Source organism: Acinonyx jubatus, chromosome B1, assembly GCF_027475565.1.
Source record: "Acinonyx jubatus isolate Ajub_Pintada_27869175 chromosome B1, VMU_Ajub_asm_v1.0, whole genome shotgun sequence".
Classification (NCBI taxonomy): domain Eukaryota; kingdom Metazoa; phylum Chordata; class Mammalia; order Carnivora; family Felidae; genus Acinonyx; species Acinonyx jubatus.
Window position 1 is genome coordinate 32,876,897 of NC_069382.1, and position 26,130 is coordinate 32,903,026.

The window sequence follows — 26,130 nt, forward strand, 5'->3', positions numbered from 1 at the left end:
GTTATTTGCCATAGCAACAAAAAAACCCTACATGATTCAGAAAAAAAGAGCATTTGACAGACTTGAACTGCAGACACAACTATTTATCTTCAAACAAACCTGAACAATGCCAACAGAATGATAAGGAGAGCACATTGTAGACATGAAGGCAAGGCCCACGGTTGTTCCAGAAAGTTCTGTTGCTCTGAAAGAAAGAAAATAATTGATATAACAACTTATGATTCTAAATGATATTTTCTATAGACAACTCATCCAGGACTCTAAATGGTTAACAGAGAAACTCACATCGTAAATAATAACTCTTAAATATTTCCTTCAGTTTTTGAATTTGCATTAGGCATTTTTTTTAATGTGCAATGGTTGTTATATCAACTAAATATAAGCACCCGGATATAATCACCGGATATAATCATTTTTAATATTTTATATCTCTCATTCATTATTTTATATTTTTTGTTGTGGAATTCATCTCTTGCCAGGAAGTAAATAAACAGGAATGTTTTTGTCCATATATATATATATGTAATTTGAATATTAATATTTTCACATATGCTTTGTTTTAATTTATATTTTCTCTCATATATTTTTATATCATTTACTTTTGTTTACTTTTAGCACTGTTTTAAGCTATAGTGGGATTTGGAATTTGGGCCCATTCTGAATGTATTTGCGTTACGAAGCATTTATGTTATTGAAATATTTGTTAAAAGGAATTTGAGCCACTTACATTTATTTGCATAGACTATTGGTTTGGTTTTAGTAATGTTAATTTCTTTTTTTAGTCTTCTTCATTTTTTTTCTTTCCATTTGCAATGATTCCATGTGCTGCCTTTGTTATTATCTGTGATCTGATCAAGATCCTGACCCTGGATTGCCTCTAGTAATTTTCAAAGAATGCATTACTTAAAAAATGCCCTTAGTAGATGCATTTACATAAAAAGTTGAACTTATATTTTCCCACTTATCATAATCAAGAATGGAGAGTACTGATTTTGCCATGCAAAATAAGGAAAATTAGAGAACTTCGTCCCACTTTATACTTCCTTTGGACAATTTTCAGATATCTATTATTTTGAAATGATATTTTACATTATACCTGATATTTTAAAGATTTGCAGTATTTATATCCTCTTTAAAAATTATGTTATAAAATTACTTATACTTCACTGGGTGTTGTATGGAAACCAATTTGACAATAAATTTCATATTAAAAAAATTACTTATACTTAAGTCTGCATTTGTGTGGGTTCAATTCTCACTACCAGCTCATTTATAATAAATAAATCTTCCCCCGTTATGGAGTTAGCTATTTACTCTTTTTAGTGGATAGATTATAGCTGTACCACAAAGTTCTTACCTTGTTATGCCTAGGTATAGACACAACCTTTTGTTAATTTATTAGGTAATTTTTTTTTCTTTAAAAAAAAATTTTTTTTAATGTTTATTCATTTTTGAAAGACAGAGAAAGACAGAGCACAAGCAGGGGTGGGGCAGAGAGAGGGGGAGGACACAGAATCTGAAACAGGCTCCAGGCTCTGAGCGGTCAGCACAGAGACCGATGCGGGGGTTGAGCCCACGAACCGTGAGATCATGACCTGAGCCGAAGTGGGACGCTTAACCCACTGAGCCACCCAGGCACCCCGATTTGGTAAATTTTTGAATGAAAGTGCAATTATTTCTTTCCACCATATCTTTTTAGTACTTTTATCCTGTTTATTCCAGTCTAGTCAGGAAATCTACTCTTCCCGTTGGCTTGTCATTTTTTATCTATGCATTTGTCATCTTGTCTGTGATTTTTATCTCTCTACCCTATTGGTTCAAAGTATGGGAATTTACTATAATTTGAGCATGGCCCTGGAGGCAGTCTGGTAAGAGTTGAATTACCTTACTACTTATGAGTCCTTGAAAAAAAATGCTAACTTTTTCCAAACAAAATGAGCTCACCCTGCGGTGAACCCTTGAAAATTTAAGGAACTCACCTTCCAAAATTAAGGAACTATGGCAGCTATTCTTCAGATATAACCCCCAATGAGCTAGGCTTGCAGTATTCCTATCCTGTGTAGTACCTTCCCTTGAATATGGGTAGATCTACGACTTGCTCTTGGCCAACAGAATATACCAGAAGTGACGCTGTAATTTCTGAGGTTTGCTCATGAAAAGACTTGAGGCTTTCTCTTGGTCCTCTTACAATGCTTCTTCTGGGTGAAAACTAATCACCTTGTAAGATGTCCAGACCCCTGAGGCTGCCATGCTGGAGGCAGTCCAAGTTAGCCACTTGAAAGTTATATAGACAGAGATGACCAACCAGCCCCTGTGCTCCAGCCCTACCAGGCAGGGAACCAGAAACATAAGTCAAGAAGATTTATTTTAAGTCAGGGAGTTGTGGGTTGATGTGTCGTGTGTAGTAAATAACCAATTCAGACTATTAATTAATTCTGACAGGACCTAGTCCTCTTATGTGCTATGACACCTACTGTTTTCTTAGGAAGTAACTCTTGAATCATTTTCAATTATTCATTGCTGTTTCCTTCTATCTGATTCCAGCTGCAAACTATTCCAGGCATCTTCATATGCCTCAAAAGAAATTTCTCGATTTCTTTTGAGGCATATGCTCAGCGGTTTTGTGTTAATTTATAGTCACTAGATTTATTTCTCCTCCTTGCCCCTGTTTTTGATTAGTCACTTCAGCAGTATGGTAGAGAGGTGTGGGATTAGAATATGATACGCAGTTTTCTTTATATCCTAGAAGTTTGTCCTCACTAATACTTAAAGCTAGTCAGGACTTTTAAAACACTGAATTGAAACTTCTCTTGCCATTATCTAAACCTGTCTTTCCTTTCTGTATACCCAATCAAAACAGACTTCTGATGAATCATTTTTAAATTGTTAGCTTTTCTTTAAAAAAGAAAAAAAGAAACACTTATAACAGAAGTTAGGGCATATTCCACATAAGATTCGATCTAATACTTTTTAAACTTTTATCCCCTTTGTGTAAGCCACTTCCTCTTACCCTCTACCCCAAGAAACCACCTGCTTTGCCCAGGCTTTGGAAACTTTCTACGCTAAATACCATTTAACACACAAAAGGGAAAAACTCTACATACGTGATTAACTGAGCGATATCATGACGTTTTCTTCTTGGGAGGACACTTCCCCTCCATTTAGAAAAGTTTTCCAAAGTGAAGCTTGCATTTGGGGTTATCTTTATTTTATCCTTGTCATTCCAGATTTCCATACCGACTAAGGCCACATGAGTATTTAGCTTTTTATAAAGCTGTCCAAAGAGAATACATGTCAAAGGAATGACATAGGTAGTAATGTTATCTTTCAATATTTTCAATGTTTTCAATATTTTCAACATTTTCAAACCTATTTCTCCCAGCACAGTAAAAACTTTCTTTCTAAACATACTTGTGAAATGGAAGTTACCACCTCTTTTCACGGATGCTAGCACCCCCATACTCAGGCAAGGCAGACACCCTTAGGTATTTCAGGTCTGGAGACTGCTGTTTCTCAGAGCAAAAGTCCTATTAAAATAAACTTTTCTTGCTTGCCACCTTAAGGCAGATTGTAATTTTCAGTTAGTAGTTCACTACTATGACTTCAGTGTAAGTGTAATGACTCAAATGCTTTGCATTGTTCCCTGAGTCAGAACATTCCAGAATTAGCAAGGTTGACTCAGTGCTGGTTTGGACATTGGAAAAAGAGCATGCTATATGAAAAAGTTCTGCACCCGTGAGTCGCAATGAAGTGGTCCTCTGATTCTTAAACCTGGAATGAGCCAAATAACCAATGATGCATACAGGGTAACTTTTAGAAATAATCAATTAACCTTATAAGACAATATGCTTACTCTCAAAAGTTTAAGTTGCTACTATAGTTGATGTAACTGCACAGTGTTGGTAAGAGTACAAACTTCCAGTTACAAGATGAACATGCTCTGGAGATCTAACGTACAGCTTGGTGCTTATAGTTAATAATACCATATTATATACCTTAACATTGGTGACAGTAATTCGTAAATGTTCTCACCGCAGAAAAGCAATGGTAATTATATGACGCTAACCTATGGTGGAAATCATGTTGCAGTGTTATGAGTATATCAAACCAACATACTGAACAGCTAAACCCACACAATGTGCTATGCCAATTATATCTCAATAAAGCTGGGGGAGAAAAAAAAAACCCATGGTGACAGGCTTCCTCATGGGTCAACTTTGTGCTGAGAAACCTGAAGAAATGTTTTTAAGTCGTTTGGAAAATAATAAAAGCATTGAGGAATGCAGTAACCATCAAAAGAAAAGTCAAAATCTGGGGTGCCTGGGTGGCTCAGTTGGTGAAACTTCCGACTTCGGTTCAGGTCATGATCTCGAGGTTCATGGGTTCGAGCCCCGTGTCAGGCTTTGCTGACAGCTCAGAGCCTGGAGCCCGCTTCGGATTCTGTGTCTCCCTGTCTCTCCGTCCCTCCCTTCTTGCGCTCTGCCTTCCTCTCAAAAAGGAATAAACATTAACAAAATTGTTTTTTAAGTATTGAAACCTCACTTTGAGCAGATGCCCTTGCTTCCAAACTCAGAGTAAAGAGGCAATCAGAAGAGAACTTTGACTGGCTCCCACCACTGTCTACCTACTGAGCTAAACCTCTTCCAACAACCTGTGCTCACCTTCTTTACTCTACAGAGGAATGCTCGTGTGAGCCGAAGGCCAGCTTCTCTACTCATGCGCTAGACCTCCAATCTCTCCCCAGATCAAGGAAGGAGATGATTCCACAATTCTTTCAACCTCCTTGCATTATCTCTGCTTAGCCTTCCACGGACCCGTTCCCATCAGCATAAAAAGAATGACCCATCACAGTGGGGAGGATCTCTTTACGACCCTTCCCCCCTGTCACTTACGCACCATTTCTCTGCTTCTATTTATAGCGAAATTTTTGAAGAGAATTTTCTGTATCTGCTGTCTCTAATTCCACTTCCTATTCTCGTTGGGCTCACTCTAATCGTGCCCGTACTCTAACGCTCCACAGAATTGTGCTTCATCCAGGCGACTGGTAACTTCTACGCTATTAAATCCGATGGCCAAGCCTCAGTCCTCAGAGGCATCTAACGTCATTGATCATTTCTTCCTTTGATGGGTTTTTGTCTCAAGCGGCTTCCAGAACAACACTGTCCCCTGGTTTTCCTTGAAGCTCTTTGTCTCCTCTTTCCTGGTCTCTATCGGTTTCTCCTGTACTCTGACCTCTCCTCAAAGAAGCACTTCAAGGACCTGTTCTTAGGTCTCTTTTCTACTTATCTACACCATTCCTTTGGTTATCTTACACCAAGGTTGGCAAGCTTATTCCTTAAAGGTCCGGATAGAGACTGCTTCAGGCTTTGAAGCTGCGTGGTCTCTGTTGTAACTCTTCCTCACCACTGGCACTGTGGAAGGAAAGCAGCCACAGATAACGCATAAACAAATGGTGTGGCCATGTTTCAATAAAACCGTTTTATAAAAGGCAGCATGCCAGATACGGCCCACAGTCTACAGTTCGCTGACCCACGTCTTATGCCATTCTGAGCATTGAGGGGCACCTGGGTGGCTCAGTCATTTCAGTGTCCGACTCTTGATTTTGGCTCAGGTCATATCCTCACGGTTCATGAGTTCAAGCCCTGCATCAGGCTCTTCACTGACTGTACGGAGCCTGCTTGGGATTCTCTCTCTCTCCCTCTTTCTCTGCCCCTCCCCTGCTCATGCAAGTTCTCTCTCTCTCTCTCTCTCTCTCTCTAAATAAATAAATAAACTTGAAAAAAAAAGACTTTTGGATTTATCTCTCCACCCAGACTTCAAAACTTCAAACAATCTTGTATTTCTAGCATTTTTACCTGGATATCTTTTTTTCTTTTTTCACCCACGAATCTTCTCTTTAATCCTTAATGATCCATTGGCACATACATACAATGATATAATGTGGCACCTAGTAGGTTCTAGACACGTGGAGGTCATTGTCAATATGGACATGTCTACCCCTGATCTCAGGGAAATTTCCTAGCATTTTCTCCGATTTTTGAAATGTAGGGTCTCCAATATTTTCATTTTTAAATACAAAAATGTAACACGAAACATGAACATATTTTTAAAAAGTACTCAGTCATAGAACAGTTAATAAAAAGTGGCAACCCACTGCCCATTGTCACCTCCGCTAAGAAACAATAATATTTTTGCCAATCCAACTGACCTATGACATTATATTTATTTTAGGTATACAGCATAATGATGTCCCCCTGGAAATCTTTATACAAAAAGATATCTCAAAATGAATGTGTACAAAATGGAAATGCTAATCATTCCTCTGAGTCACTATTGCCAATACGTTACCCATTCTTCAAATTGCTCAGGTCAAGATCCTCGATGTCACCTCATCTTTTCCTTTTCTTACACGTCTCATCTCTCATCTACCTCATATACTCTGTTGACTGTATTCAGAGACCAGCTAGTCTCAATAGATCCACCATCACTGCTTTTTCTCAAACCACCATCATCTCTTGCCTTGAATTAGGGAACAATCCCCTATCGGGTCTTATTTCTGCCAATTGCTTTCCTTCAGTTTATTTTCAATGCGGTGGCCAAGGTGATTTTTTAAGGACACGCATCAGAACATGTTACACCTCAGCCCAGTCCCCCAATGTCTTCCTCACCCATGCAGCATTACAAAGTCCTTACATAGGTCTACAAGGACCTGCAGTTTCCAGCCACCACTGCCTGTCATGTGTCATCTGCTCCCACCCTTTCTATGGCTTACCGCGCATACAGCCACAATGGCCCTCCCACTGTTCCTCAAATAGGACAATCTGGGTTCTGTCCTCAGAACCTCACTCTGCCTTGCACATCCTCCCTTAGGGTCAGGTGCTTCTCTCCTTTCCTTTCCATACTCAAATGTCACCTTGGACATCTTGGACTTAGGCTTCCCTATTTAACACAGCACCCAAGAGGAACCTGCCTCTCTCTCTCTCTCTCTTTTTTTTATCCTGCTTTACTTTTTTATAGCATTTATAATCACTATCCTACCTACTCTTTATTTGGTATTTTAATGCTTGTCTTGGACAAGAATGTAAACTCCCTTGAAGGGAGGGATATTTGTCAGTTTTGTTCCCCACTTTATTTCTGTCATCAAAAAGTTCCTGTCACAAAGGAGATGCTCAGTGGGGCGCCAGGGTGGCTCAGTCGGTTGAGCGACCAACTTCGGCTCAGGTCATGATCTCGCGGTTCGTGAGTTCGAGCCCCGCGTCGGGCTCTGTGCTGACAGCTCAGAGCCTGAAGCCTGCTTCGGATTCTGTGTCTCTCCGTCTCTCGGCCCCTTCCCTGCTCATGCTCTGTGTCTCTCTGTCTCTCAATAACAGATAAATGTTTAAAAACAAATTTACAAAGGAGATGCTCAGTAAATATGGCCAATTCTTGGGGTTCTTTGGGAGAAGTCTTTGTGGTGAGAAGACGAGACCCAGATGATGTTGGTCATTGAATCCACTTTCATTTTTTCCTCTATCCTTAGAGAACTTGCAGGCTGCCACAAAGTGACTCACCCATCTAAGGAGGCAGACTAACTAGATGTTTAACTAACAAGACGCTAACAATTAAGATTTAAACAGAAGGGATACAGAAATCATTTTTTAAAGATTTTGTGGATTAGATGATAAAATCATGTTTACAGACCAAGATCAACATCTTTCCAATCGAAATGGACTCGGAAATCCAACCAATCTAAGTTCAAATCTTATGTCTACCATTTCCTAACTTTGTGATTTTAGGCAAGCTCCTTTGCTTCCCAGGATTTAATTCTTTAGCTATAATATTAAGGCTTAGAAATATCTCAGAGTTGTGTTGAGGATTAAATGAAATAACTCTGTGCCAGCGTTCAGCTGATTTTGTTTGTTTTTCCATGTTCTTCCATAGATTTGGATTTCTGCTGGGATTTGCTGGTCAGTGATGTCTCCCCAGGCTTTAGAAAAACAAAAACAATTCAAACAAAATCATCTCTTATATGTTCTTCAACCTGAGAACAGTGTGGCAAGTAGGTGAGAAATATCTCTATCATGTAATATTAATATTCAATTAAGTAGCAAAAGTTCAAGAGCCAATCAAGCATTGTTAGGAGTGGTGACTTTCTTTCCCTGCTTCAAGAGCATTCATAGAAAAACCCAATGGCACCGCCTCACAAGTTGTTGAAAGTGCACTTAATAAAATATACCGTACCATATTGACATAATTGGCCATTTCAAACACCCTCTTTCTTATTTCCTCTGGATCTTGATTGTGCTTTTTAAACTACAAACAAGAAATGAGACAAGATATGGGCATTGATAGAAATGAATATCATTGGAAGTGAAAAAAGACAACTTCAGGTTATTTTGCTTATCAGTGGTTATAATGAACAAACAGTTATGAAAGTTAACAGTTAAAAGATGCAAAATGCTTCCTTACTGCTTTAGCTAAATTAAAGCACTTTTGGAGTAGAGATGATGTTTTACGCCTTCAGTAGGAGCTCAGTATAAGTCTCTATGGAATTATCCCAAATGTATTTCCATTTAAATACCATGGTTTCATAAGCTGTGCAGATTCAGTGCAAGGAATATGCTATTCATTAAAAATATATATATGAATGGTAAATGGTAAATGAATTTAGTAGAATTAGAGGCCAAGCTTTATGACTTAAACAAATTAACTTAGATTATCATAGCATAAAACTTCTCCTTGTGGGAGCATACATGTGAACCTTAGATTTCCAATATACGAAAATGAATTCTTGCAAAAGAATATGAACAATGAATATTACCCCCCAAAAGTGCCTTTTTTCAGAAGATTCCATTCATGAGTCCTATGCATTTACCACTTTCTGATGAGCATATATTCTAACTTGCCAATGATTTAACCGCTTAATGAAAGACAAAATAACAAAGGAACTTAATTGGAAGCTAAGTTTGGAGACAACAAGAAAGGATAAAGTGCAAAAAATTCACTTTATACATATCATATCAGGTGTACCTTCCTGAAAAGGAGAAGTCATTAACACTCTAATTAAATGTCAAATTTCCTAGGGTCAGAACAATTCAAAAAAAGGAATAGCTCATATTCATGATTTTTGAAAACTGATCCATATATTTAATATTTCACACAATAAATTGATATAGGAGATTTGAAAAGACATAGGTATCTGGTATAATTACCTCACCATTATCCAGGACCAAATAAAACTCTATGTATTTCTTACGTTCCCGACCCTTCTGGTCTTTTGATTTCTATAATAAATATAAAAAGGAAAATTACTGAGACAACATCATTCTCCGCAAAAGTCATCCTTTTCTTTGAAATGTGTAATTTTCTAAGAGATGGGTTGGTATCTGGCAATAAAGACAACATTATCATTTGAACTCTAACAACCAGAATTAACTATGATGAGAGGCTCAGAATACCAGAACTAGCAGGGATATCGGTGATATTCTAGTCTGACCCCTTCATTTAGTCAGAATTTAAATGATTGCACAACTAACTAATAAGTGCGCTGGAACTAAAACCAAAGTCTTTGGATTTTTTTGAACCATGGACTCTTCCCACTCTCCTGCCCTGAAATAGAGAAACTCTGACTTCAGCAACCTCCCAGTGTTTTCTTCTTGTAGTTTTTGTTTTTAAGTAGCCTTTCATTCCTCTCCCAGTGAATACCTCCTTCCTTAGCAATGGTGCAATGTCCAGAGCTACCATGGCACCTAGTCTGCTCTTTTATTTTTATTTTTTAAATGTTTATTTTTGAGAGAGAGAGAGAGAGGAGGGGCGGGGCGGGGGGGAACGGGGGAACAAAATCTGAAGCAGGCTCCAGGCTCTGAGCTGTCAGCACAGAGCCTGATGCAGGGCGGGGCTTGAACTCCTGAATCAGGAGATCATGACCTGAGCAGAAATTGGACGCTCAACCCACTGAGCCACCCAGGTGCCCCTCTGCTTGCTGCTCCTTAGGCAGGACTAGATCTCTTTCCCACATTCCAAGCTTCCCTATTTTCTGTTCCCTTTTCTCCACTAAACCACGACAACAAAAGACACATTTCATAGTGGATTATGCCACTGACAAGTAGCAGATACATTATTCGTACTAACTGATAAACTATCAAAGTTTATCATGTTGCATTTCAGGAAGTGCTTGTCTTTTAACAGGTAAATAAACTTCCATGAGCAAGACTTCTAGGGGTCATCTAGTGAGCTATGCACTTCCCTCCCACCCTCCACAGGAGCAGCACATTCATTTAGCACCTAACCCCACCACCAGTGCTGGGGGCACCATGCATAAGGCAGTGAACCAGACATGGCCCATGGGCTTAAGGAGCTCCAGGTAGACAAACAGGCATAGGGCTATCAGGTGGTGACCTTAGCGTTACTCGAAGGAATAAATGGAGTGATGGAATATTGAGTGACAAGGGAGTTATTTCAGAATATATGGTTAGTTCTGGAGACTTGGTCGTGCAGCAGACATTATTAATGAAAATGAGAAACCAGGAAAGGGAAGACACATTGGAAGATAATTCCAGCTGAGGAAAAAAAAAAAAAAAGTGAACAAGACTCTAAATCGAATTGATATTGGCATGTTGAAAGCACAGAGAAAACAGGTTGTGTTTGTCAGAACATAATGGGGGAGGTCATCGGTGGGTGGGGAGCAGACGGTAGGTGAGGTTACGGAGGGGAGCGGGGCCCTGACCATTTGGGGTTTGTAACTCCTGTAACCCTCTCCTCTGTTTGACCACTAAGTATTAGAGGCTGTCATTAAAGCTCAACCCTTTGCTTTATCCAGGCAATCTTCCTAGGGAATCACAATGTTACACTATATTCTACTGCCATGAGCTTGAAATTATATGGCATCGGTAGCTTTTTATGTGTTCTGCCTTATTTAAATAGGAACCCTGCACTAATTACTATCAAACGTATATCTCCAGTCTTGGCCTCTTCTCTAAAGGCCAGACTCTTATAATTAACTGCTTACTTCATGCATCCATTGAAATGTCCGATACCACAAGCTTAATGTGGTCAAAATTACAACCACCGATTCCCAAACTGCAAACAAAATCTGCTTCTCCCTCATTCTCCCACCTCAGTTAACAGTACTCCCATTCATCATTTGCTCAGGCCAAAACCTGGAAATAATCCTTGAGTCTTCGTCTCTAGGAGTGGTTCCTCTGGGTTCCTAGATACCATATCACGGCTAGAATTTAAACCCACAGCAAAGTGCACTCAAATCAAACCCAGCGGATTGAGATTTTCTTTTATTCAGACCACCTCTGCCCCGTGCTTAATGGATTCTGAAAACAGAAGAAATGATTAGATACAGTGTCTCTGGAAGGAAAGGAGAGTAATTATGGCAATGACTTTTTAGATCCACCTGTGGCTTCAAACAAGCCATATTCACTTTTCTTCTGTGACCGGAAGATAAATTCATGTATGTAAGAGTATTCTAAATTCTTCTGGACACATCCTGTGTTTATTTTTGCTCACTGCTACATCCCCAGCACCCATGGCAGCACTCCAAGAAAGAAATCTGTTCAATGAGTTCATTCATGAAGACGGCAAGATATTTAACATCAAAGTAATGCTTTAGACCTTTGTCGTGCGTTGTAGCATTGGCGAAGTTGCCTTTTCCTAGAGGGCAAGCATCATATTTACACTTCATTTTAACCTTACGCATCGATAGGTTTTAACCTTACGCATTTTAACCTTGCACATAATAGTCGATCCGTAAATACTTATTAAATAAATCATCAATGTACAACAAGATGTTAGTGTCTCTAGAGCCTACCATAGGGCTACTAGTTCGACAATGACTATCGAGTTTCCATTAATCGCAACTACTGAGACTGGAAGACGGGGCAACCAGGACGAGATACATGCGAGCGCTGCAAATAAAAAATAAAAGTATACATACCACCAGACTGGTGGCGGGTGGAAACACATTCTGCCGAGATCCATGTACCCACAATATGTCATCCGTCCCGCAGGTGCTGTTAGCCTTCTTTTCCTCGGGATCATACTTGAAGAGTGCATGCTCCTGTGCATCCTGATTTGTGGGGCTTAAAGGTTCAATGAAGTACCTTTGATCTCCCTGACTGAAGTAGCCCCTGGAAGACATGAGAACCCAGGCTTCTTAAAAAATATTCCTGCTTTTGAAAGCACTATAGACTTAGAGATCGCAAAAAGTTACCAATGCCGTATAATTTCAAGCTCACGGCCACGGAAAATAGGGTAACATTGCAGCTGAAGGTACACTTAGAGAAGACCTCAACTTATATTTTCTATGAGGAAATGGGGCTCGTTGGAGAGAAGCGACTACTGTGATGTCAATAGCTCACCTGTTGTGTCAGAGCTGACGCTAGAATGGAAATTTCCTGATTCTCACCCAGTGTTCTTCCAATTCTCAAGCCTTGTCTGCATTAAAGGTGCCTGCAAGTCAAGACTTTGGAGTCCTATAAATAAGGATTAAAAATCTGGGTCTATAACTTTTTAGCTCTGATTCCATGGGAAAAGTACCTAGACCCACACAGCCTCAGTTTCTCCTTTTATAAAATGAGAATAGTACCTACCTATTAGAATGATTGTAAGGATTGAAGGACATAATATATAAAGCACTTGAACAACAAATATTATCAATTTCTTATCAATTATCCCTGCTGGAGCCCCGAGCTAAGATTCATTTCACCAATATTTAGGGCTTTCCCATTATTCATTAGTCATTGGATTAAGGGCAGACAGTAAGAAAGAAAAGAGTTGTGGTTTCTCCTCTTGTGGAGCTTATAGTCAAACAAGGAAGATGGATGTGGATCAAAGAGTCACATGTAACCCACAAGTACATATACTATATGTAATATTCATAATTACAGATAATTGCTATGAAGAAAAACCATAAGAATATATAGCAAGAGACTGGATTAAGTGTACATTGAATTAGAAGACAAGACTGGATGTGAAGAGAGAAGTAGATGGTTTGTTGCAATGATCTGCGTAAAGGACCATGGTACCTTGGAGTAAGATGTGGCAGTAGAACGAGAATGTATTGAATAATCTCAGTGAACATTTAGAACATATAATCAATGGGGCTTGATAATGGATTGAAAGTGGGTAGTTGAGAGGCAAGAAATCATCAAGGAACCTACGTTTCTGGATTGGGCAAGAAGTTGGTTGATTATACCATTCACTGGCATAGGGACCACTGGAAAAACACCAGATTTGGGAGGAAATCATTAGTTTGATTTGGGGTTCATCAGGATTGAGATTTCATTAAGCTATCTAGATATGGAAGAGAGGTGGAGATATGGAATACAAAATTAGATAATCAAGTCTGGGCATCAGAAGAAATATCTCACTGTAGACAGATGCCTACAGAAGAAAATGATGTCATAGGCTTGGATAGGACAAGCTGAAGAGGGAATTTAGAGTAAAGAGAGAAGGTGGAGAGGAGCTCCTGTTTCCTAAAGATTCGAGCTCAAAAAAAAAACAAAAAAAAACCCTGTATTTTGAAAAAAGCAGACAAACACACTTCTGCAAGTAATTCAAATGTGTAATTTACACACCACTATCAAGAGACCTGTTTCCAAACTGAGGGTTGATGGGAGGTGGGAGGGAGGGGAGGGGAGGTGATGGGTATTGAGGAGGGCACCTTTTGGGATGAGCACTGGGTGTTGCATGGAAACCAGTTTGACAATAAATTTCATATATTGAAAAAATAAATAAAAATTAAAAAAAGAGACCTGTTTCCTTCAAATTTCAAAATTCTTGAGCCCTTAGGATTCATAATTAACTACAATATAATTCATTATATTTGAGATTCTTCAGCTTTATTGAAACACACACACTCACCCATCACCGCAGATATACGCAAACCATTCTTGAAGCCTTACCTTAGGCCCCTACATGTGCTCATGCTAGCATCAGAAACTTTTTCATTAATGACATGTCCTTGGTAATAACAGTCATCCTAAACAAGAAAAAAAAAGAGTTTTGTAAAGGAAAGTGTGTGTGTTCTTAGATCCACTCCTAAATCTCAATTTGAAATCTGGCAACAAGATCTATAATATTTTCAAGTCCTTTTATGCTGAACAACAGTCAACTTAGAGATACAAAAAAAAAAATGGTTAAGAAGCTTTTTATGGTTAAAACCTTTAATATTTAGTTAATTAGCCCAATGCTTAAAGAACATTTGTTAAATGTTGGTGTAAATATAAGTCTTGCAGAAAAAAGGGTAACGGGTGAATTCAGTCTGGAAGAAACAACATGCAGATGAAAATTGAAAACCCAAGTCCCCAAAACATCAATATTCTTTCCCTGGGCTGATTGCTCATTAATTATTTTTTCTGACACCTACAAGCTCTTTCCAATGAATAGGTTTTCCAGATTGTGGCACTTTTCCATATGGATGTACTTTAATGAAGCACACCTTTCTGCTTTGGGACTGATGAGTATTGACCCACATAAATGTCTGTGCCATCACTATGAGGAGAATGAGTGAAAGTCTTCCCAAAGTAAAATGGAGCTCAGAAAAGATGGAAATGATAAAATACCCCCCACGCTACTTAACACAGTTGCCTTCTCTAAATAGGAGTTAAGAGTAAGAAAGTATTTACAAAAACACAGAATTCTACAGTTCTGTCATTGAGGAAATAGTCTTGAGATCAAGAGACTATACAATCCAGTGAGGTGATTGGCATTGACTAAAATCATGAGATGTAGGGGCGCCTGCGTACCTAAGTTGGTCGAGTGTCAGACTCTTGATTTTAGCTCAGGCCATGATCCCAGGGTTGTGGGATCAAGCCCTATGTTGGGCTCTGCACTGAGTATGGAGCCTGCTTGGGATTCTCTTTCTCTCCCTCTGCCCCTACCCCCTGCTTTCTCTCTCTCTCTCTCAAAAGAAAGAAAGAAAGAAAGAAAGAAAAGAAAAGGAAAAAAAAAAGGACACAAGACGTATTCAATTTTTCACTCTTCTAATGAAGATGAGAGACTCCTGCCTACTCTCCTAGAGGGAGCCCCTGAAGGCTGGAAAGGGTTACCATGGGTCTTGACCATGGGTCAAGAAATGCGTTTATTCTTGTCAAACTGTACGAATATTGGAGGATCAATTAAGAAATTACTACTGCTGGAAAAGGCACCAATGTCGTAAATGCTTTCACTTTCCCCGTTTGTATGGCAATGACACTGCCTTTGGGTGTGTGAGTCATACCCTGATTGACAATGAATCTAGGATATTCTATTTTACCATGATCTGTGGGCTGGTGGTGACCTCCCCTCCAGTGGAATTATAATGTGTTTCCGTGTAACCTGGTGCAAGGAGACCCCTGAAGAAAAAAAGAAAAACAAATTCATGGTTACTCACGCTAATTGAAAAGTCCAGTGATCAGGGGTGCCTGGGTGGCTCAGTCTGTTGAGTGTCCAACTTCAGCTCAGGTCATGATCTCGCGGTTCATGGGTTCGAGCCCCATGTCGGGCTGTGTGCTGACAGCTCAGAGCCTGGAGCCTGCTTTGGATTCTGAGTCTCCCTTTCTCTCTGCCCCTCCCCCACTCACATCTCTCTCTCTCTCTCTCTCTCTCTCTCTCTCTGTCTCTGTCTCTCTCTCTCTCGCCAAAATAAACATTTTAAAAAATGTTTTAAAAAAGTCCAGTTATCAAAATGAAAGCTTTCACTGGATGTGCAGGAATGTTCTAGCTCCTGAGCTCATCCTCCTAACCCCTCAAGACTAATACAAGCATGAAGACTGAGAGGGCCAGAGATATGCCTGACTAGCATGGAACAGTATCTGCTTTTTCATCAGACTTTTATACTTATTTAGGGGAGATAAATTTCCGTTTCCAAATGGAAGTGAGAAGGGTAGAGTTGATAAAAATGACTAAAAAGGGCAACGTCCCTCACCAGTTTACGATAACTATATTTTCGCCAGTCCTTTTCAGTTCCCAGTGACTGCTAACAACCGTAGCAGTGAAAGTCTATTGGGAACTGACCTGCATTTGGTAGGTAGGGCCCTTCCAGAGTTTTCACCGAGCTTTTTTGAGTTCTTTCAATGACCCACCAGCACATAAGAGTCTGGATATACCTTTTCAAGAGGCAGGGTGGGGAGAAAAGGAAGAAACTAGTAGGTGTAAAATGCCACCTGAGTTACACACTGTACATGGATCATTCATTTCATCCTTTCTGAAGTCTTTCACGGTAAATATGACTCACATTATTTTTCAGATGAGATTATGATAGGGAAAAATCTGTTACAAGATGGCCGACAGGCCTGATAGGGAAATCCCAGTCCCTGCCCAAAGACTCCCCTTCCGGGTTCCTCTTCCTACCCCTCTTGACACACTGGCCAAATTACTACTAATGCGGAATGCGGAAGTCACAGACTATAAATTGTTCCCTCTGCTTATGAACTCAGACCTCTGGAGAGTGACCTTCTCTGAGCCCGCCTGTGTGAAATAAACCTCCTGCCTTCAGAGATCCCTGAGGGCCGCTTGGTTCTTCGGCTGGGTGGATCCAGGCCAGGTTCCATAACAATTACACAGTTCCAGTGGCAAAGGATCATATCTAGGTCTGCTTCAAGTCCACACCTGTACTATTTCCACCCTGCCACGTGATTTCCAAATTCCAGGCTGTTGTGAAGTTTTGCAAAAGGCAAAGAGTCTATTTGAATGAAAAAAAAATCTTGCTGTACTATATAGGATAATTAAAGGATTGAAAGAGCTTGAAAGCACAGAATTCGGTGGGGAAACTACGTTTGAAATAGTCAAGATGTAGGACGAGCAAGATCTGGGCAAGAGCAGAGGCCATGAAATTTGCAAGAAATGTTGCCTGTGGCCGGCGTGAATAAAGAGAATGAGGGAACAGGAGGACAATGTAATTGCATGAGAAAGTGGGCGGGTTAGTGTGTAACTGGGTGGGAAAGAGCACTGGCGTTGGAATCAGGAGAGCCCAATTGGTCCTAGGGGTTATTTAACTTAGATATATCTTTTTTTTTTTTTCCTGATGGAAATGATTGAGAATCGTTTTAAAACCTAATCCTTCAGGGGGCACCTGGGTGGCTCAGTTGGTTAAGTGTCAGACTCTCGATTTCAGCTCAAGTCATGATCTCGAGGTTCATGGGATCAAGCCTCACTGTCAACGCAGAGTCTGCTTAGGATTCTCTCTCTCTCTCCCTCTCTCTCATCCCCTCCTCAGCCCATGTGCTCTCTCTGTCTCTCTCTCAATAAATAAACAAATCTAATCTTTCAGTACTAGTAAATAAAATACAATAATGTCATATAATTTCACTCATATGTGGAATTTAAGAAACACAACAGATGAACACAGGGGAAGGAGAGGAAAAATAAGTTACAAAGAGAGAGGGAGGCAAACTGTAAGAGACTCTTAAATACAGAGAACAAACTGAGGGATGCTGGAGGGGTGGTGGGTGGGGGGTGGGCTAAATGGATGATGGGCATTAAGGAGGGCACTTGTTGAGATGAGCACTGTGGATTATACGCACGTGGTAAGTCACTGGGTTCTACTCCTGAAACCCGTACTACACTGTACGTTAACTAACTTGAATTTGAATAAATAAATTTAAAATTAAAATATTAACATAACAAAATAATGTAGGGCAAGGTCTAGAAATCTGCCTTTTTCTTGAACTTGATAAAATGTATATCTGCTTGTACCTCATTCACTGTGTTTTATTACTAGAAGAATTGAAACACTAATAAACTACTGTTTTGCTCAAAGTAAACCACTTCAGTAGGAACATATATTCACCCAACCCCGTGGGCCAGTCGAGAGCAAAAGCTTATTAGCCGAGGTTTTTGAGAGCCTTAGGCAGAAACAGACTCATTCAGCACAGTTTCCACCTGCTAACGTTTTGTTGGTGAGGGTAATGTGAGAAGTAAAAACACTTACTTGCTTTTTTTCAAGTAAAGCACTGCAATTTTCCCATTAACTGTCATTTCGTACTTCAATTCAGTTTCAAATTTTTCCTGCAAAAATGCACAAACATTCGCTGGTAGTTGTAAATACACAAGTAATTGATTTGGCTGCGTTCATCTTTTAATCATCAGCAAACAATGCCTGCTTTCTTTAGCAGTAGTCCATATAATAGCAAATGTCTGCTTCTGGTCTCTTTTAACAAATCACACAACTCTGCCACCTGAATGGACAAATTACCTGAGACCTGTATATCCATCCATCTATCCATCCATCCACCCATCCACCCATGCATTTTACAAATATTATTTCAGTTATAGGCATGATATATACAAATAGTATTTGAGTTACAAGCATGACTCTATTTGGTTCCGGAAATTCAACGCTAAGCAAGAAAAAATTGATGCCAACTGTCAGGAAGCTTAAAATCTTGTGGAAATACAGACAATAAAAATGATTTATATGATAAGGGACATAAATATGAATGCAGTGTAGGGTGTCTAACATCTTAAGGTCAGAAAAGGCTTTCCTGAGGAAGTAACATGTAAGCGGAGACATGAATTAGCCAGGTGAAGCAGGGTGGGGAAGCTATTTGAGAAGAAGGAATAGTAAGCACACAACCCAGAGACCTCAAAGACTCTTACTGATGATTTTTGGTCTGGAGGTCTTCTCAAGGCTAAATGGAAGCTAGAATATGGACAAAACAACAGAAATATGTATTCGAAAGCAGAAAGAAGTCATCAGGAAGAAAATAAGTCTTAGGAGTTCAGAATGGGAAAGCATTACCTCAAATAAACCTCATGGAGAAAAGGAGAATGGTTGGAAATCGAGATTTTTTTTTATATACAGGAGGAGATAGGACTGTACAGAAGTGTGTTAAAGAAGATGTTATTGTGTGCTGAATGTTGATTCTGTTCTATAAAACGGTGAATCTAAAAACTCACTGCGGAGTGTCAGGACATTGTTATTAAAGAGATCTAAATATGTCAGACCAAATATGACTGAGTGCGGTTTGCTCTGCTTTTCTTCTCTCCTCCGTCTCCTGGCCAGAGCAATACCTGAGCTCAGCAAGGGACAATAGTGAATTTGGGCCTCCAGATCAGGAGGATTGTGCCGGGGTTTGCCATCTCCAAAGTCAACCATTATGGCCCACATTCCCTTTAAATGATCAATTATTGGAGTCTTCTCTGAAGTCAAAAACTCCTAAGTACAATGTGTGGATCTAGATGAGGAGAGGCTGCTGTAATTCACTTCATGTTTATAAACATCAGGAGCTGGGGGGAAAAAAAGCCTGAGGGTTGAAAACAAAAATTATAGGGAATCATTGTAACCACTTATTATTCAGGTTTAAGAAAGGCCAGATGGAATTAAAATATTTGGAGGATAGTAAATGTAATCTTCTACCCAGAAGAGGCTTCCAGATATGCATTTCCTGCCAGCAATGGATTTTTGTAGATTTTCACCTAAAATTTATTTGGTGCTGGTTTTAGAAAAGATTGTTGCTTTTGGACTGGAAGTTTTAGCCAACACTAGCATAGAGATTATAGACGAAAGGAAACAGCAAGGAAGAAAACAAGTCTTTATGAAAGAGGGTGCTCTAGGTGATGTTATAACTGTACTTTCCAAGTAGAAATCCATGGTGGAAAGCAATGCCTGCTAATAAAAAGCGTATCCTACTTGTATACAACCTGGGTCCTGAACTATGGGTTAGGAGAGGAAAGATGCACCTTGATTTGGACAGTGTCCACTAGATGGAAATTATTTGGAGCCCAATGAATAAGGTTAGCTGGCCATAAGGACATATAAATAAACACTTCCTCCAGGAGAAACACCATCCATGGGTAAGGTTTAGTGGGTGGATTGAGAAGGCCACCATCCTGGACGTTCCTGGGAGGGGAGCAAGAGGATGAAGTCAAGATGATGCCCATGCACACAGAAAAAAAATAGCCAAGGAAGCCCTCGAAGTCCCAGGGAGGTGTGCTTCCAGTAATACAACTGTTGCCATAACATACAGTAGTCTGAGGCCTCCAGAAACTCTGGTGGACCCAGCTAACACCTGAAATTGTTCCCAACATAAGGAAGGTACTGTGCCGCCAGATGTTTTATTTTGTGACATGAGCCAACAGCCTGGCAGTTTTGGCCTCAAAGGAAGTGTGTGGGCTCTATAGGCAGAATCCTGGAAAGATAGGAATTACCTTTGAATATTAAGTTCCCAACACCCGGGACCTTAATTAAGTACTTACTGAATACATTTCTATGCAGATATATGGGTAATATATTCCAGTTACACTAATTCATGGATGTGCCCATTTGTTCATTTGTTTATTATCCATTTGCTCATTTATTCAGCAAATAGTTATTCAGTTTTCCTTATGCCATGCATATGCAGCATAACCAAAAATACGATAATGAAAAAAACATGCAAGTTTCTACTCAGCCCCTGAGTATTCCCTCCAGAAAATTTTTTCAGAGGACTATTTCATGATGCCAGGCATGATGAAGTCAGAAGGATGGGGCCATGCTCTTGGCACAGCTGAAGGTAAAGCCAGTGCCTCTGTTCTCTAGACCAGTAGAGGGCACAGTTGATTTATAGTACGTATGTTGTTGATAGCGCTGCTATTAAACATGGGGGTATATGTGCCCCTATGAATCAGCACCCCGTATCCTTTGGATAAATCAACAATATCCAAATTATAGAAAGAGCCCAAATATCCATCAACTGATGAGTGGGTAAAGAAGGTATAGATAGATAGATATAGATATAGATACACACACACACACACACACACACACACAATGGAAAACCTCTCAGCGATGAAAAAGAATGAAATCTTGCCATTTGCAACAACATGGATGGAACTGGAGGGTATTATGCTAAGTGAAATAAGCCAGGCAGAAAAAGACAGATATATCTTTGTATTCGTATGTGGAATTTGAGAAACTTAACAGAAGACCATAGGGGAAGGGAAGAAAAAATAAGTTACAAACAGAGAGGGAGACAAACCATAAGAGACTCTTAAATACAAAGAACAAACTGAGGGTTGATAGGGGTGGGAGGCGGGGTAGGAGGGCAGGGAAATGGGTGATGGGCATTGAAGAGGGCACTTCTTGGGATGAGCACTGGGTGTTGTATGGAAGTGATGAATCACGGGAATCTACTCCCAAAGCCAAGACTACACTGTATACACTGTGTGTTAGCTAATGTGACAATAAATTATTAAAAAAAATAAAAAAATATTTAAAAAATAATAATAAGTATACAAGTCCTCATCTTCCCTACTTTGAGAAGTGATTAATTTCACTGAGAATGTATATAACATCTTCAGGATGTAGAGATCCCTTCCGTCACATGCATTCCAAATTCTAATTATTTTGAATAATTGCTAATCAATTCTTTGCACAAGGAGGACCAATAGTCTCAATGCAGAAGCCACAAAGAGAGCTTCTTTTTTTTTTTTCAATATATGAAATTTATTGTCAAACTGGTTTCCATACAACACCCAGTGCTCATCCCACAAGGTGCCCTCCTCAATCCCCATCACCCACCCTCCCCGCCCTCTCACCCCCCATCAACCCTCAGTTTGTTCTCAGTTTTTTTTTTTTTAATTTTTTTTTCAACGTTTATTTATTTTTGGGACAGAGAGAGACAGAGCATGAACGGGGGAGGGGCAGAGAGAGAGGGAGACACAGAATCGGAAACAGGCTCCAGGCTCCGAGCCATCAGCCCAGAGCCTGACGCGGGGCTCGAACTCACGGACCGCGAGATCGTGACCCGGCTGAAGTCGGACGCTTAACCGACTGCGCCACCCAGGCGCCCCTGTTCTCAGTTTTTAAGAGTTTCTTATGCTTTGGCTCTCTCCCACTCTAACCTCTTTTTTTTTTCCTTCCTCTACGAAGATAGCTTCTAACAACTTGGCTTATTTGTATAACAGAGTTCTTATTGGCCATAAGCTGTATGTGAACAAAAAGGGAAGATTCTGTGGAAGGGAAGAGAATGTGCCTGCTGCGTGTTAGATAGACAAGGAGGCCCTGGCTTCTATAGTTTATGCTTGTGAAACAAGCGTCATGGCAGAACTCAGCAAGCCTGACCAGGCAGGACTGAAATATCAGACATGCAGCAGCACAGGACCTTATATTTGTAGACAGAACACGTTCATAGGGACGTGAAAAAAGCCCCATGGTATGATCGCCACCTAGAATACAGGGCATTGTTAAATCTGAATTCCAGATAAAGTGAATAATTTTTAAATACAAACATGACCCACATGATATTGGAGATGACGTATACAAAAAAAAAAAAAGCTTTCATTGTTTATCTGACATCCAAATTTAACCGGGTGTCCTGTATTTTTATTTGATGGAATCTGGTGATTCGATACACAGTAGTCCAGGAACTGTAAGAATGAGAGCTAGACATCTGTGACGAGGGAAAGGAGGTGAGATTCTGAAATATCAGAGGATGAAAACAGTGACTGGGAAAAGCAGATCAATGCTTTTGGAATGTTTCTTCAGCCAGGAATTTTTAGTGGTTTTTAATGGTTTGATCACATTCTTGCTGGCCGGTACTTCAAAAGCATCAACCAGCACCTGAGAACATCAATGCTAGTTGAATAATACTAAAAGGCAAACATGATTGAGTTACATGTATTTGTGAGATGGTCGGAAGCATTCAGCCCTCGTCCTGTCACATTCTTCATGGCTAATAACATGTTACCTCCTACTGTCGACAACTGAAGGCAGCAAGGAGACTCTTGCAAATATACTCCACAAAACGACAAAAATAAAAATAATATTCACCCTATAAAGAAACATTAAAGCCCTCCAATCGTTTAGGCACATTTCCCTTTGGTTGTCTATGGAATTTGGTGTAATGTTTTTATTTCCTCCAAAAGGTAAGATTGATGTGTTCTGTGGGGATTTCCTTGAATCAATGAACATTTATGGAATACCTTCCATAGGACAGGTTGAGAGGTGAGGGTAAGGAGGAGCAGAGGCATGTTAAAGGTAGAAAAAAAACCACTTTTTTTTTATTGACATGGGCAGTTTCAACCCAGATGAGAAGATTAAACTTATTCTCACAGTCACTTGGACACACACACACACACACACACACACACACATGATAATGATAGTGAAATCAATATTAAGAGAAAATCAAGAGCCAAATGGTGTAGCACTGGCCATTCCTGAAGCATGACTCCAGGAAAAGGATCTATCAGTACATATACAAATATTCCACGTTTACTTTACAAGAATAGAATATGAACTGGGTGTTACATAGGGGGAGAACATGTTAAATAGGAAAAAAAATCCATAAGAAGGGCCGAGTGGTAGAAATAAACATATTGCCAAGAAAGGCTTTGAGATTACCAAAGCTGACTAAAAAGGAGGTTGTGTTGACAAGCAGAAAGATAACAAAATGGCTTAATAAACCATTATATTAAGCAAAAGAGCCATGACAGTCAGAAGTAGAAGGTGGTGAGTTATACAAGAGAGTGCCATAGCATAATCATGAGCAGGGAGTTAATAATTGCATCCTGCTTTGCTTTGCACGTAAGTTTTCTCCAAATAGCCATATAAAATAAGCATTCCTATTATTATCTCAATTTTAAGATGAAAAAAATTGAAGCTCATCAGTGTCTAACAGAGAAAATTAACAAAGTTAAGATGTGAATATAAACAAGACTTCTGAATTCGGATCCTTTACACTTTTACTATGAATCAAGAAAACATAAGGCTTATACAATCAGTGAATCAAGTTGTGGACTAGAAAAATAATGTATTGGCAATAAATATCAAGCACATTGTATCAACTGCATCCATCCACTCAATTCTTCCAAAACTTAAGATTGATCATCTAATAGGTGTCAATAATTATTCTAGAGTTTTTCAACAAAATAAATTGTTCAAAAGCTTAAATTTGTTTTATGAGGGATTCACTTTAAAACACTGTACGTGTATTAACTTTCCTCAAAATATTCAGTGACAAAAGGTATCTGGCGTTTTTAAGAGAATACTGGAAAGCATTTGAAGAGGGCCATACTGATGAGGAACCCAGTGCATACAGGTCCCATTTAAATTCACCAGAAACATTTTGTTGAGAGAGAATAATTTCAATAAACAGGGTCTCCTATGGGTTCTGCTATTATAAACATGTTTGCTTTAGAAGAAATCATCTGTGGGGAAGCTTATCCAGTGGGGGGGATATGTACTCCCAGTGAGTTGCATCTTACAATATTTCTACAAGTTATTATTTATGTCTCATTTATCTGTATTTTTCCTGTCTCCCAGCAGAAGACTCCTGAGTGCAGGTAATGAGAAAACTGTTGAATGGATCATCATGTTTTAGCTTTTAGCTTTTGACTGAGACTGTGTTGTTTCATTAAGTAGTAAGAATTCTACAAACTTTAATACCTTTCTCTTTAGGAAAGACAAAAATAACTTTCATGTTTAATTACAGTAATTCATCTTAACTTAATATGCATATATATATTAATTGATTCACAATATTTTATTTTCTACTTCAGTTTTAATGTTCATGGTTTTGTTTGTACGTGTGTACATAGATATGCAGATGATCGATAGTAGATAATAGATAGATAAAATAAACTGTATCTAATTTCTTTGGAAGTACACAGAATTAGAAATTACCATAAAAGTATTAAGGTTTACTCTCTGTGTGACCTTGGACAGTTTATTTCAACTGTCAGAACCTTAATCTGCAAAATGAGGCTCAAAATAGAACATTGGGTTATTGTGACGATTAATAAAAATAATATAGGCCAAATAACAAATGAAAATGTCTCTATATAAATATGTGTATATATTTATATATTAGAGTTATATATCTATATGTATACCACCTGTAAATATATGCATTTTTTTTCAAGACTCTTCGTTAAGTCAAAAGAAGTACCTGTTGTTCTGGCTCCTTGACCTCTCTTTTATGTAGTGAATGAAGTCTTCTGGGATAAACCACTTCATAGTTCTTCACTCCAGAGAGTTCTTTTATCGTGTTTACTGAGGAGGGAAAAAAAGGTAAGAGCAGATTGAGTGAAGCAGAAGAAATAAACAAGCCGGTTGGTAATAATCAGGTGTATTGCATTTCGGCAATAATGCCACATACAGAGGCTTAACTGAGTTTTATGCCAGAGTAATTTAAGAGTAGAGAGACAAAATCAGAAACCCACTCTTCCTCTCAGATCTTTAGCCTAGACCTTCACATACATCCCCACTGAAAGCTTGCAAGTGTATCTCTATTTGGTGAAAGTATTTCTTTTGGATTTTTCCATTTCTCTTTGCTACCTTGAATCTTCTGCGGAGGAACGTAGCAAGCAATACAGGCCAGCACAGGAAGGCAGAAACCAAACTAATCTTCTAAGACAACTTCTATCAGTGTCAGCATAATTGAGTAGAAGTACTCTGAAACTACACAGTGTTACAAAAATGAAATCAATGATGTATGCCATTTCTGATTCTAATATTTTTTCGTAATTGTCCAATAGCAATATTTTACATTAACAAAGAAAACTATGATGCAGTAATAAAGCTCCAATGCCAGCTCCATAGAATGCTTGGCTTTTGCAATACAGGTAAACTTATTTTTGCATACAAAGCATGAAAAGAATAAAAATTAGAGAAGCAAACAATTAGAGCACTATTACTGGTCCGGAAGGGAACTTTGAGCCTGGAGCCATATGGAAAGACAATTGAACAGTTATCTCATCCAACCTTCTATCTACATTTTGAATTCTCATCTCAGCATTGTTTCTACAAGTTATTTTTGAGATGAATTCAGTTTTCCGAAAACTAACACTGAATTTTCTATTTTCTTTTTTATTTTCCCACTTGATGGAGTCCTTCCTCCGTGTAGAATAGTGTCTAAGTAAATGTCAATAGATCAGCTCTTTGGCTTCTGAAGGGGCTACTGGTCTACCCAGAATATAGATGCAGTAGAAACCAAAAATCAAAGTATGGGCCCAGGCTGGCAATTTACTAACACTGTGCTCTGGAAGGGCTTTAGTTCTCTGGGTAATGACTGGAGTGCTTTCTAAAGATAATCCCAACTTATTAAAGCACTCAAACCTAAATTCTATGGTAATATAAATTTATATTATTTTTTGATCTTTTAACAAATAACATTGAGTATTTTTTGTCAGTCATCTTGGGTGACTTGTACGCTTATCCCAAAGATGTCCCAGAGACTA

General features: G+C 39.1%; 1 protein-coding gene across 4 annotated transcripts in view; it reads right to left on the minus strand.

Annotated features, from left to right (window-relative positions):
* The window catches only part of ADAM28 (ADAM metallopeptidase domain 28), a 71,595-nt gene that overhangs the window by 41,001 nt on the left and 4,464 nt on the right, over positions 1 to 26,130 (minus strand). For all 4 annotated transcript variants that reach the window (XR_008295942.1, XR_008295943.1, XM_053216415.1 and 1 more), the window contains exons 2-10: positions 24,840 to 24,943; positions 17,900 to 17,976; positions 15,245 to 15,323; positions 13,893 to 13,969; positions 11,924 to 12,116; positions 9,192 to 9,263; positions 8,221 to 8,292; positions 3,105 to 3,274; positions 100 to 184 (exon numbers count right to left, since the gene is read on the minus strand). Coding sequence is in view for 2 of the 4 variants with exons in the window: in XM_053216415.1 (XP_053072390.1) it covers positions 100 to 184; positions 3,105 to 3,274; positions 8,221 to 8,292; positions 9,192 to 9,263; positions 11,924 to 12,116; positions 13,893 to 13,969; positions 15,245 to 15,323; positions 17,900 to 17,976; positions 24,840 to 24,943 (929 nt within the window). In the remaining 2 variants the exon portion in view is untranslated. The remainder of the gene's footprint in view (positions 1 to 99; positions 185 to 3,104; positions 3,275 to 8,220; positions 8,293 to 9,191; positions 9,264 to 11,923; positions 12,117 to 13,892; positions 13,970 to 15,244; positions 15,324 to 17,899; positions 17,977 to 24,839; positions 24,944 to 26,130) is intronic.